General features: G+C 55.4%; 1 protein-coding gene across 1 annotated transcript in view; it reads right to left on the bottom strand.

Annotated features, from left to right (window-relative positions):
• NLGN4X (neuroligin 4 X-linked) overlaps positions 1-12,778 on the bottom strand; it is a 137,462-nt gene extending 124,684 nt beyond the window's left edge. Inside the window, 2 exon segments of the mRNA XM_054695872.1 lie at positions 12,254-12,451; positions 12,454-12,778. Coding sequence (XP_054551847.1) covers positions 12,254-12,451; positions 12,454-12,724 — 469 coding nt within the window. The 5' untranslated portion in view covers positions 12,725-12,778.
• Positions 12,779-13,901: the final 1,123 nt, after the last annotated feature.

Genomic DNA, 13,901 nt, shown 5'->3' with positions numbered 1-13,901 from the left:
GGGAGGCCCGCCTGCTGTTTAGAAGCAGCCGTTTGCCATCCAAAACATGGCTTTCCATTTCTACCTCAAATGTGAAAACAGACACAGCATCTCCAACCAGCCCCCAAGCCCCATCTCTGCATCTCCGCAGGCTGCTCTCTCGGTGGCTCTGACCCCAACGCAACGCTTTCTACCCTATCGAAATCCTACAAGAATCTGCTGACATGGGGAAGACCCAACGTGAATCTTTGCACTGTGGTTGCTGAACAAGGAACAGGCGTGCGCTGAGGGGGCGCCTGGCTGCAAGCTACGTCCTCTGAGGGCCCAGCTCCCTCGTTCTTTCTGAGGTTGTTCAGCCCCCAGGCCCCCCCAGCGCGCTGCCGGTGGCATGAATCCCGCCTCCCGGGGCCATCATCAATCCCGGCCGCTGCAGTCTCCTGGCGGTTCCGTAAATCTGGTAACAGTGATGCTAATTGTGCATGAAAAATATATTAAAACTGTAAATCATCGGTATTTCCCAGCAGCAGGAAGAGAGAAAGCGAGCGCAAAGCGCCAATCAAATGAATTTCCTCCTGTGCCCGCTTGACCAGAGGCCAGTCGGGGACAGCGCAAGGCCTGGGCGGAGTCTTTTGTCTCGTGAATCGAATGAGAATCATATCAAATGGACCCAGCGTCCGAGGTGAGGGCCACTGGGAGAGTCTCCTAATGGTGATGGTGGTTTCTGTTTCCGGGCCGCGTGCTTCATGGCGCCTCATGTGGGTATTTTGCTACCAGTTGTATAAAAGGGCCCAGAGACTTCTTGATATTTTCTTCTAGCTAAAACCCCGCAGACCAGGGCCTCCCTCCCGCTGCAGGGCTTAAAGACAGGGCTATCAGGCTGTCGCCAGCCACTGCAGCAGGAGTTTGATCCCCGGCCAGCCAGAGAGGGACCCACAGGGCGCAGCAGACCCCTCCTGTCTCCCCGCTGCTCCCCTCAGCAGTGGATTTCAGTGGATCCACCTGTTCTGCTCCCCACTCTGTCTCTGCTGGATCCTCTCACCACCCCCACACCCCTGGCCTGTCCCCCAGCTCTTGCATGCATCAATAAATAAATCTTAAAAAAATAAAATTAAATATAAAACCCCAAACACAAGATAAGGAAGCTCATGGGGATTCCTGTGTGTCTCCTAAGACTCTGCCATGTCCTGCAGCATCTCCTCCGCCCCAGAAAACGCTCTTTTTCTGAACAGGGTTCTTCATTTTCGAGTGCGCCCACGGTCTCGCCAAGGCACTGAATGTCACACAAGGCAGGTCAAAACCAAACTGAGAGGCTCGTACGAAGCAGAAAGCCCCGCGCCTGCGCTCCCCAAAGACTCAGACGGGACACTTTCTTAAGAGTGACCGAGACGAAGGTGTCTTCTGCTCCTCTCTATGCTGCTCCCCATTTCTTCCGTGGCCCCGATTATTGATGACTAGCTCAGGAAGCTTCTCGTCTGATAAGCCAACTCCCTGGCCCGACTTCAGACAGCCCCATCCATCCTGCCTTCTTCGGCGGCTCCTGGAAACGAGACCCTACAAGATCCCGAAGACGGCCCCAGAGGCCGGAGATGCAGGCAGCAGAGTGAGGGAGTGGGGGCCGGTCACCTCTCCCCAGAATAAATTAAATTACATCCAGTGGATGTCGACTGGGGCCAAGCTGAGCAAGTTAACAAATAACTGGCAGCCCGGGTAATTAATCTCAAAATGCAAATCACAGCTTGTCATTTCGCTGCTTAAAAATGCTCCTTCCTGGGACGGAGCTGTCAGCGAGAGTATTCCCAAATAGGATAAAAGAGATGGTGCCGGCTCTGCAGCCAGTGGTCTAGAGAGGCAGCTCGCTGCACCCTCGGGAGCCGGGTACGGCTGGATGGCGGTGGGTTCCAAGCTGCTTCTGTGGGGCTTGTCCCGCGAGCTCAGGACATTGTTCTCAAGCTGCAGTGTCCTCCTGGGCCCTGCGGGGTGGAGATGGGACGTGGGTGGCTGCAGGTCCTACCTTGCAAAGCGCCAGCTGCTCAGAATGGATAATGCCACGGGGTTGAGGGCTGAGCAGGAACCCAGGAACCACGCAGGCCCCAGCCTCATGGACACTGGAGGAAGTGTGCATACACCCTGAGGAACACCCACGGGTAAAATAAGCAAGCGCACACATCTCGTGTGCACGCTGAAAACGGCCGTGGCGAGAGTCAGTGCAGTGACGGACGGTGCAGGTCCTTGGGAGGGTGAAGGGTAGAGCTGGGTTTGTGACCAAACACAGGTCGACCCTTAATGGCGTCCAAGCAAGATGGTGCTTTAGAACGACACGCCCGTGATCTGCCTTAATTAAAAATTAAATGGATGCCATTTTTAAGAAATAGTCTTGCAGAGTCTCCCTGGAGGGGCAGGGGTTAAGTCTCAGTGCTATGAAGCTGTCTGCAGCCACTACAGCACGAGTTCGATCCCCGGCTGGCCAGGGAGATGACCACAGGGTGCAGAAGACCCCTCCTGTCTCCCCACTGCTCCCCTCAGCAGTGGATTTCAGTGGATCCGCCTGTTCTGCTCCCCACTCTGTCTCTGGGGACTCCTCTCACCCCTGCACCTCTGGTCTACACCCCAGCTCTTGTATGCATCAACAAATAAGTCTTTTTTTAAAAAAAAAGAAATATTCTTGCAAACAGGAGTGACTAGCGAGATGGTGTTGCAGAGAGAGCTGAGCTGGTGCACGGTTGCGACACTGTCCTGTTTGTTGTCCAGCTGCCTCGCGGTGGGTCGTGGGGGGATGTGACAGCGAGACTCCACGTGCGACCCAGGTTCACCCAGGTGGGAAGACCAGAGCCATCCCGGTGTCGTGCCAGCCTTGCTGCAAGAAGGCCTGAGTTAGCATCATCGCTGGCCTCGCTCCAAGCCCGCGTTTCCATGTCAACAGCTGATGCACGTGGCTGCTAGTCTGATCACTCAGCACTGGGACACCAGGTCACCATAGTATGGACCAAGTCTTGTGTTATGCAACATGAAAGCATCTTAGAGGCCATGCAAGAAGGAAGGGGCCGTCAGAGGGCTGGCCATGGGTTGTCCAACCCCCCAGTCAACGCTTTACACCGAGCTCAGGACTCCGGCTGCCTTCCCAGGTGGCTCATCTCCGGAGACCCGTGTCCACCGTCATGTAGCTGCCACTGAAATTTACATGATTAGCACACGGGCCCCCGTCTCTTAGCTGCCACTGAAATTTACATGATTAGCCACCGAGACTGGCTATAAAGAAACAGGGACATTTAAAGAGGGGGAAGGAAGAACAGAGAGGGAAAAGGAGATTGCTTTTTAAAAAAATCAGTTACAAATAAGCCTAAGGATAAATGCAGGGAGGTTGTTTCGGCCGAAGCTAGGTGGCAAAAAAGAGATTCATTGGTCTTGTCTGGTCACTGTCCAGCGGTGTAGAAGGCTACATTTTTATTTAAAAATAAAAGATCAATCTCTCACCCTTTGTAGGGAAAAAAAAATCTCTCGCGTGGACTATAATAAAGCAGAATGGAGAGCTGGCTAAAATTTTCCTTCCATAGCTCCAGTTCGTCCCTGCCAAGTTCTGGGGCCAGTGCTGCAGCCAGTGCTCGCTGAGCCAGTACTCGCTGAGCCAGTAAAAGGATCCGCGTTGGTTCTAGAGAGATGCACGGTACGGAAGCTGCATGCAGCAAGCCATGGTCCAGAAGGAAATCAAGGCAGGCTGGGCCTGCTCTCTGGTGACAGCAACCTGCCGCCTTCATTCACCACCATCAAAAACATCACCTCCAGCATCATCACCGTCTTGAGCATCAAAATCACCATTATCAGCATCATCTCTCCCACCATCATCACCATCATCATGTCCATCACCACCATTATCATGGAAATCATCATCTCCACAACCATCATCATGTCCACTATCACCACCATCATCATCAAAATCACCTCTACCACCATCATGTCCACCATCATCATCTCCATCACCACCATCATCATCAAAAATCATCTCCACCATTATGTCCACCATCACCACCATCATCATCTCCATCACCACCATCATCATCAAAAATCATCTCCACCATCATGTCCACCATCACCACCATCATCATGTCCATCACCACATCATCATCAAAATCATCATCTCCACCACCATCATCACCATCATCATGTCCATCACCACCATCATCATATCCATTACCACCATCATCATGGAAGTCATCATCTCTACAACCATCATCATGTCCACCATCACCACCATCATCATGTCCATTACCACATCATCATCAAAATCATCATCACCACCATCATCATCTCCATCACCACATCAACATCAAAATCATCTCTACCACCATCATGTCCACCATCACCACCATCATCATCTGCATCACATCATCAAAATCATCTCTACCACCATCATGTCCACCATCACCACCATCATCACATCCATCACCACCATCATCATCAAAATCATCATCTCCACTATCACCACCATCATCACCCCCACCTTCATCAACATCAAAATCATCACCCCCTCCAACATCATCACCATTAGCATCAAAATCACCATCATTATCATCACAACCATGAGCATCACCACCCTGAAAATCATCTCCACCATCAAAACCAGCAGCAGCAAATAATGATCTAAATCGCCATCAGCCTCTCCATGGCTGCCACCACCGACACGATCATCAACTCATCATCTTCATCTCTGCCGCCAGCATCATCAGACACATCAGATGAATCGCCATGACCGTCATCAGCATGTGATCACCATCATCCAAGTCACCCCATCCTCCATAGTCACCACTATGTTTGTTGCTTTCACCATCACCACCATCATCAAGATGACCATCACGTCCACCATGATGGTCATCAGCACCACCACCTTCATCCTCACTGCGAGCACAGTCATCAGTTCATGCTCATGATCATCACGGCGATCACTCTCAGCAAAATCGCCAGTCGTCACTGTTACTATTGTCCTTGTTACCACAACATCATCTAAACTCATCTTGGGGTTGTTGGTGTCCTTTGGCGACTGGTCAGAGAGGCCTCACACACGCGGAAATGTTACCCAAGAAGCCGCAGTAACTCAACCAAGTAAGGGCTCCGGGGGGCACCCATCTGGGCTTACAAGAGGTGCATAAGAATTGAAGACCAAGTCCTACCACCACCCTAAAGACCCACCCGCTTCAAGCCCTCACAGACCAGTCCATGGAGCAGGAGGACCCATCTGAGCGAGACCCTGTGTTTGCCGGGGAATCCCCTGCATGAGACCTTGATGCCAACTACAGACATTAGCCAGGTGCCCCAGGACTCGTTTCTTCGTGGCTTTGTCCAGGCTCTGCCACTGAAGGCTTAGGCTGAAAATAGCTCCCTTCAATTTCTCTCTCCGGGGTCAACTCTAAATTGGCTGAAGCTTCGGTGAGTCTAAGTGTCCAGCTGGACTCAGAAATGGCAAAAAGCGGGCAAAGCGGTGAGCTCAGAGCCTCCCCCACTTCAAGTCAAGTTCTGCATCTGGAGTTATCGCTCCTGCTACCTCTGCGTGGCCAGAGCTGCCAGCTTCCAGACCCAGAAGACGAGTTTCCCCGTCACTGGATCCCCGCATGTCACTGAGAGGCCCAGACGCTGACAAAAGGCAGCGTCACCCGCTAGTAAGTTAAGGTTTTTGTTGCTGAAGGGAAATGCTGCGGAAAGGTCGGGGTCATTTGCTGCTCCGTGAAGCCACAGCTTTCTTCTGTGGCCGCCGTCCCTAGTATGAGGGTGCAGGTGGACCGAACCTGTGGGTTCTGCTCGCTTTGTACTCTTGAGAGAAAGACTTAGTCACCACCCAGGATGAGCCAGGGTGTAGACCCAGCTCCCATTTCACCCACCTTTCCTCTCCACATCCAGAAACGGTTCCCCAAAGAAGGCTATGCCAACCCCAGTTTCCCCTCCCGCTGGATAGGACGCGGAGTTGGCTGGGACCCAAACGGGCCCATCCGGCACCACCCCAGCCTCATGCGCTTCTCTGCGCTCAAGGGGCTGTGGGACTCGCTGATGAGATTTGTCACCACCACGTGGAGTCAGCCTCTCGGAGGAGGCCAACAGAAGCACAAAGATGGGCTCAAGTGGCCAGGAGACCGATGAGAACAGTCCAGAGGCAAGACCAGCACCGCCGAGCTGCGTCCACAGCTACGCTTCTCACTCCGCGGACTCAACCAACCCCTTTGTGTTGTCCCCACCGCAACCCCAAGGGCGAATGTTTCCTCCCACACACACCCCCCAATAGTGAATGTCTGTCTCCAACACACACACCCCAAAAGTGAATGTTTCTCCCCAACACACACCCCCCAAAGGCGAATGTTTCCTCCCACACCCCCCCCAATAGTGAAAGTCTGTCTCCAACACACGCACCCCAAAAGTGAATGTTTCTCTCCAACACATGCACCCCGAAGGGCAAATGTTTCCTCCCACACACACCCCAATAGTGAATTTCTGTCTCCAACACACACACCCCAATAGTGAATGTTTCTCCCCAACACACACCCCCCAAAGGCGAATGTTTCTCTCCAACACACACCCCCAAGGGCAAATGTTTCCTCCCACACACACACCCCAATAGTCTGTCTCCAACACACACAATGTCTGTCTCCAACACACACACCCCAAAAGTAAATGTTTCTCTCCAACACATGCACCCCCAAGGGCAAATGTTTCCTCCCACAATCCCCCCCAATAGTGAATGTCTGTCTCCAACACACACCCCCCAATAGTGAATGTTTCTCCCCAACACACACACCCCCAAGGGCGAATGTTTCCTCCCACACACACCCCAATAGTGAATGTCTGTCTCCAACACACCCCCCCCAAAAGTGAATGTTTCTCTCCAGCAGTGAATGTCTGTCTCCAACACACGCACCCCCAAGGGCGAATGATTCCTCCCACACACACCCCCCAATAGTAAATGTTTCTCCCCAACACACACACCCCAAAAGTGAATGTTTCCTCCCACACACACCCCCCAATAGTGAATGTCTGTCTCCAACACACACCCCCCAAAAGTGAATGTTTCTCTCCAGCAGTGAATGTCTGTCTCCAACACACGCACCCCCAAGGGCGAATGATTTCTCCCACACACACCCCCCAATAGTGAATGTTTCTCCCCAACACACACACCCCAAAAGTGAATGTTTCCTCCCACACACACCCCCAATAGTGAATGTTTCTGCCCAACACACACACCCCAATAGTGAATGTCTGTCTCCAACACACACACCCCCCAAAAGTGAATGTTTCTCTCCAACACACACACCCCCAAGGGCGAATGTTTCCTCCCACACACACACCCCAATAGTGAATGTCTGTCTCCAACACACACACCCCAAAAGTAAATGCTTCTCTCCAACACACACACCCACCCCAGTGGTAAATATTTCAACAAATGGCTTCAACACATACACACACACACCCCACAATGGTACATAATTCTCTCCAACACACACACCCGCACACGCACACAACCCAATGGTTTAAGTTTCCAACACGCAGCTCCAGTACACACACACACATAAACACACACACCCCGGGCCTCCCTGGTGGTTTAGGGGGTCAGGACACAGCACCATGAAGCTATCAACAGCCTCTGCAGCGCGAGTTCGATCCCCGGCCAGGGAGCTACCCACAGGGCGCAGCAGACCTCTCCTGCCTCCCCGCTGCTCCCCTCAGCAGTGGATTTCAGTCGACCCACCTGTTCTGCTCCCCACTCTGTCTCTGGGGAGTCTTCTCACCCCCCACAGCTCTGGCCTGCACCCCAGCTCTTGCGTGCATAAATAAGTCTTAAAAAAAAAACTCAGATCATGGATAATGAAGGTAGGAATCTGCGCTCATCACAGTATTATTCTAAAATTAGAATAATAATAATAATATATTATTATTATTATTATTATTATTATTATCCATTATTCTAAACTCTCCAACCCATTGTTCTCCGCCGCTTCAACCTGTCCAATGCACAGGCCGCGTCTATCAGAGTCCACTCCGGCGGCACTAACCGAGCTCACAGAACACTCAATTATTCTCCCACGAGTCCACGTCGCGGAGGGAGGCATGATTCCATCACGGCTCCCACGGCCTCTCCCTACAAGCGTCTACACCTCACCAACCCGCCAAGCAACGCCAAAGGGGATCCTGTCACCCGCTGGACGCAGCTGCCCGCCGGCGCGCACGGGCGCACACATCTGTCTCGCTCAGCTGCCCGGGCTTCCTCCTCCGGTTCCGGCGGTTTCCCCGGGAGCTGATACAAGCGGCCTGTCTGCGACTTGAGCAGAAAAGAAGGGAAATTAATTCGTCCTTCATCTCCCGTGGAGAGCCCCGCGCTGTTGTCTCGAAGCGTCCACGGGGCTCTTCCCAGAAAAGAATTTTCACGTTTTCCCGAGGATCAGTTTCTGGAAGCCACAGAGGACGCTGACATGCACTGGACGGCTCCGGCGGGAGAGGCCGAGGCGTGTTCGGGAAGAGACAGAGCCGAGGACGAGGCTGTTCAGTGATGCTGGCACGGGGGCAGCAGCGGTGACGGCACTGCTAGCACGTACCAGCTGTAGGGTCTCCCGCTCCCGGTGGGGTCTCCGCAGTGCCCCTTCCACCCTCTGCCTGCCCCGTATTCCACTGTGCTCTCTCTCCACCCTGTCCTCACCCTCTCCCCTGGCCCTCGAGTGCCTCATTCCGCCATCAGCTTAGTGACTCTGACCCTTTGTTGGGTTTCTCTCGAGTCCACCAACAAGTGACACCATCTTTCTCCTTCTGACTTATTGCACTTAACACCATCGTCTCCAGTCCTACCCAGGTTGTTGCCAATGGCGGGAGTCTGTCCTTTTTCATTGCTGTGTAGTATTCCGTTGTGTATCTAGACCTATAAGTGACACCATCTCGTGTTTATCTTTCTCCTGACTTAACTAAACTGAATATCACCCCCTGCAGCCCCACCCAGGTTGCTGCAAACAGCAGGAATCTGTCCTTTTCATTGCTGTGTAGTATTCCATCATGTATCTAGACCTGTAAGTGACACCATCTCCTTTTTATCTTTCTCCTTCTGACTTAACTACACTTAACATCACCCCCTCCAGCCCCACCCAGGTTGCTGCAAACAGCAGGAGTCTGTCCTTTTTCATTGCTGTGTAGTATTCCATTATGTATCTAGACCACATCTTCTTGGCCCCCTCACCTGTTTTTTGGGACTTTGCTTGTTTCTATAGCTTAGCTGTTGTCAACTCCATCCCCTTGGAATCCCCCTTGTTGAAATCGAACTCGGAACTGTCAGAAATGATGGTCCCTTGCGTCTACCTCTTGAGCTAACCTGTCCACGACTGCAGCGAGGACTCCTGTTACCCACAGCACACATCTGTTGTATGCTGGAGTCAAAAACTCACAAGACCCCGGGAGGACATGCTCGGGGAAGTGGCTGCACGTATGCGCCCCTCCACCCAGGTCCCACAGCAGTTATCCCTGTGGGGGTCTCCTCTCTGCAGCCTCCCAGCACATCTCCATTTCACAGACCAGGAAACTGAGGCAGGGAGAGAGGGGTGGCGTGGGAACCCCACGGATTTCTGCTGGCGGAAGGTACAGGTTTGGATACTCTCAGGGTGTCACGCTATGATTCCCGGTGACACAAGCCCTTTGATCTCAACGTCGGGGTCCACCCTCCAGCACTGAAATCTCCGATCTGCAAAACGTCTCCCACAAACTTGAGCCAGTACCGCCTCCTGGATCTGCGCGGGAGACCTTCTAAATGCCCCGTTCTAGAAGGTCCGTCCTAAAGCCCCAGTGTCCAGAGCAGCATGTTTGCTGCCGAGGATTCTCGAGCTCAGAAGGGCAACAGGGGAGCACCTCAGGATCGGAGGGGCCCAGCAGGCTCCAGACGGCAAAGACTTGGTCTCCAGCCAGAGCAGCCAATTGACTGAGGGTTTCGGATACGAGTCGAGGGTGAAAATCTCGGTATTTGATGCCATTCGCCTTGGCAGCTATTGCCACGGGCGTGGAGGCTCAGGTAAGGTGGAGCTGCCAGTTCCTGGGGTCCCAGCTCCACCCTTTTATATGACATTTGACACCAGGGGGGACTCGACCAAGCCACGGGCTGCACGAACCCTGGAAAGTCATCCTTTTCCACCCACACCTTCCTCATCAGCGACAGCCATGGGCCCGACTGCCCCCGGACTGGGTGCACAGATTTGACCTCAGGGGAACAGCTCTCCAAGGAGGAAATATGAGCTCAGATTCCTGATCCGCTGGCCTTGTAGACACCAGGGAGAAATGGCTACTTCGCGAGCACGCAGGCCTCTAAAGGGCATGGACGAGGCAGGATTAAGTTATAAAGAAACACCCTAAATTATAAAAAAAAAGTCCGAGCTTCCATCCCCTGCAACGCCCACTGATACACACAGAACACCTCTGCCCAGACCCCTGTCGTTCATAAATTATGAACGTAAAAACACCTCCAAGGTCGCGCTCCACGGGAACGGGATGTGATCATTGGCTAGAGAGAAGCCGGCCGCGGAAACCCCGCTACCGAAACATCCTAAATCGTTTCCCGCTGCAAGTTATTCTCAGACCTGAAGGTAAGCAGCTGGAATAAAGCCTCCTTCTCAGCCCGTCTATTTTTAGTACATCTCCACATGACGAGGAATTAGAAACAGACATCGGAGCCAATTTGGTGGAGGCCGCAAGACGACTCGGAAATGTGGGGTCCGGGCTCCAGTCGGCCAGCGGGTCCACGGCCGACAGTGAGACACTCAGCTCCCCTCTGGCTGAAGGGATGTCACTATCTTTTCCTAAAACAACACGAAGTGCTAACCCCACAGGGTGAGGTCTGTGCAAACACGGGGTGTGTTTCTTCGTGGGGAGACGGTGGCTTTGCTTCCAGAGGGGGGCGTCCAGCCCGGCCATCCAGAGTGTCTCTGTCTGGGGCGCACCCTCTGGCCCCAGCTGACTGCGGGAGGTCCCGCCTGCAGGGCGGGCACCGTGCATCCAGCATCCCGAGCGCCTGTCGCCCGCCATCCTGTTCAGCTGCCATCCTCACGGGTGATTGGCAGAGCTCGTCAGAGGGAGGACACGACCCTGCTGGCTTCCCAGATGAAAACCCTGGTTGGTTTGGGGGCTGCGCCCCCTCCCTACCCCGGAGGCAGCTCCCTGGGGGGACGGACCTCCCCACGTGACAGCACCGTGGTGTGTTCCGTTGCCGTAACGACGAGGGCCAGACGCCAGAAATGAGTAATCTCTTTCTCTGGCTGTCCTTTGTGATCCCCGCAGCGCCCAAGCCCGGCCTGGCTTTGCACGAAACCGCGCTCCCGGCGCTGGTGGTGAGCGTGCACGCGGAGACAGAAGACCACGGCAGATGACATCAGGCGCTGGCAGCCGCTGAATAATGGGATTGTTTAGCGTGGACTTTCAGCCAAATCTTACTGGAAAACACTTCGCCAGGACGAAAAGGAAAACAAGGAAATTTTCCATAAAACGGCCAAGGACACTGTGGTTTCTGCGCTGGGTGAAGTGTGGGATTCCAGTAAGATTTCATGCCGGGCTGCTTATCCTCTTGCCAAAACTAGCACCTTGAAGGGGCAGCCAGGGGATGGTTTGCATGGGGACCGCCTGCGTCTCTTTCTAGAAAGAGATTTATTTGAAATGTGCCTGGACACGGACACAGCAGTGACCAGCGTTGGGCCAACCGGCCTCTTGCGCATTATCAACTGGACAGACTTTCCCTTTGGTTTCTTGGAAAAGGGCCTCTGTCTGCAAGCGGGACGTCCTCTTCCGAATAGCTGTGGTCGCCATCCTTGGCCCCAGCCCACAGGGGACACTGGCCGGAGCGCAAGGGATCCCCAGGAGCGCAGAGCCGCACCAGCCACCCCTTCCATGAGCTGGCAGCGGGTGCGCTTCGCGCAGGGTGCTCTCTGCAAACGCCAGCAGACACGCCAGCGTCTCCAGGCGCCTGGCCCTAGGGAGGCGGCCTTGTAACTCCCACTTGTGAGCGCTGGATCCGTGCGTCTTTGCGCGCTTCCCTCCCCAAGCGCCTCCAGTGCGCCAGGGCGCGCGCGCACGGCTCCCCTGGCCTCCGGAAGCGCCCCAGCGCTTAGACAAGCCGCCCTTAGCGGCAGGATAAGTGGGCGCAGAGTCCAGGGGCCACAGCCACCGCCTTGGCGAGCTCACCGAGGAAGGGGCGGCCGCGCGCAACGCGCAATGGCGCGCATGGGGCAGCCACGGCCCAGCCCGGAGCTGCAGGCCGGCTGCGCCCTCCTGCGCTACTCACCGTCCTCCGTGGGCACGTAGATGTTCAGGTAGAGGCAGTCCTCGTTCTGGTCCTGCACGTAGGTCATCAGCGTGTCCAGGTTGGCGGTGAACCAGATGGGCAGCATGTCGTGCAGCAGCGACCGCTCGTCCAGGTGCTGCGGACACACGGCGGCGAACTGCGTGGCGTTGCGCACCCCCGTCCACGAGGAGGGGGGCTCGGGGGCTGGAACCGCCGCTCCCCGGTGGGCGGCGAGGCGTACGGGACCCCCAGGTACTGCTCCACCGGGCCCAGGATCTCATTGGGCAGCGGCGTGCGCAGGCCCCGGATCTTGCCGTAGTTGGTGTTGACCACCGGGTACTGGGCCTGGCCGTGCAGCAGGGAGAAGTGGGTGGCCAGCGCGGTCAGCCACAGCAGCAGGTGGGCGCGCAGCATCGCGCACGCCGGGGTGAAGCTCAGGGGCGGCCATAACAGTCCCTGCGGCCTCGACATGGCTCAGTCCCACATGGGCCAGTCCGAGCGAGGCGGGGCCGCGCGCCCAGGGCGCACGGGGGCGGGTGAGGCCCGGGACGGCGCGGCGGGTCCCAAGCACCAGGCGCAGCTCACGGTTGGGAACGCGGCCAGCGGTCTTCGAGGCAGCCCATGGCGAGGCGGGCGCCCCCCTCCTCGTGATGCTGGACCCCGACTCCGGAGGACGGGAGCGCCAAGGCAGCAGCGACCCTCCAACGCCTGCTCCCGGGACTCCTCAGCAACGCACCGGGCAGGAGTGGTCAGCCTGGGGGGAGAAAGCAGAAGGGTCAGTGCAGGCCAGGGCACGGCAGGGCGCCCTGTCCACGGCCCTCCACACCCCTGCGCAGCCCTCACTCAACCCCAGTGTGTCTCCAAGCAGCGCACGGCGCCAGGATGGGGCTGGGTTGACTTCAGCTGCTGTCTAAGCTGCAGAAGCCCCAAGTGGGGAGTGCTGGGCAAGGCTGGCGAAGGAACACTGCACCCAGAAAGTTCCAGAACGTTGTGCCAAGGGACCCCCGAATATTTGCAAGAGGGGCCAGTTCCAAGGACCCTGTGGATTTCAGGCTGCCCCAAAGATTTGCAAGCTGTGAAGGTTGTCAAGGACGGGCAAAGGGCAGCTCAGATGGGCGTCCGGGCACAGGGCAGGGAGCGGGAAACACACAGAGGACGATGGACGGAAGGAGGGACATGGGGGACACGCGCCTCTCCATGGACACGCGGCCTCGCCGTGACTCTGACCCAGATGGGGCTTTGCAGGAAGATGCTGATAGCAGATCGGGACCTCATGTCCTCTTGACACCACCAGGGAGGGGGCCTACCCGGCCTTCAGTCTGTGGGCAGCTGGGTTGCGCCCCCTGCAGCCTGGGGTGGGTGGACTCTCCAAAGAATGGACACCGCCTAGAGCACTGGAAAGGTGGCTCGTTTGCAAAAAGGACCTGCTACTAAAGGAGACCTTCCAGGGCCAGAATCATCCACCCCAGAGGACAGACGGGGGTCGCGGCGGGTCACTGTGGGGTTTTAAAGATCATCTCAGAGGCCAGCAGGCACAGCTGATGGACATGATGGACATGGACAAACAGAAACGCAGACATCCGTGTATGTGTGTGTTTTCGACACATTCAAGTCCTTACGGCACGTTCAAGTCCTCGCGATCCCGAAA

Source organism: Talpa occidentalis, unplaced genomic scaffold (genome assembly GCF_014898055.3).
Source record: "Talpa occidentalis isolate TD23 unplaced genomic scaffold, MPIMG_talOcc4v2.1 talOcc4.15, whole genome shotgun sequence".
Lineage (NCBI taxonomy): Eukaryota > Metazoa > Chordata > Mammalia > Eulipotyphla > Talpidae > Talpa > Talpa occidentalis.
Note: the sequence above shows the minus strand (reverse complement) of the source record. Positions and strands in the feature narration are given on the sequence as shown.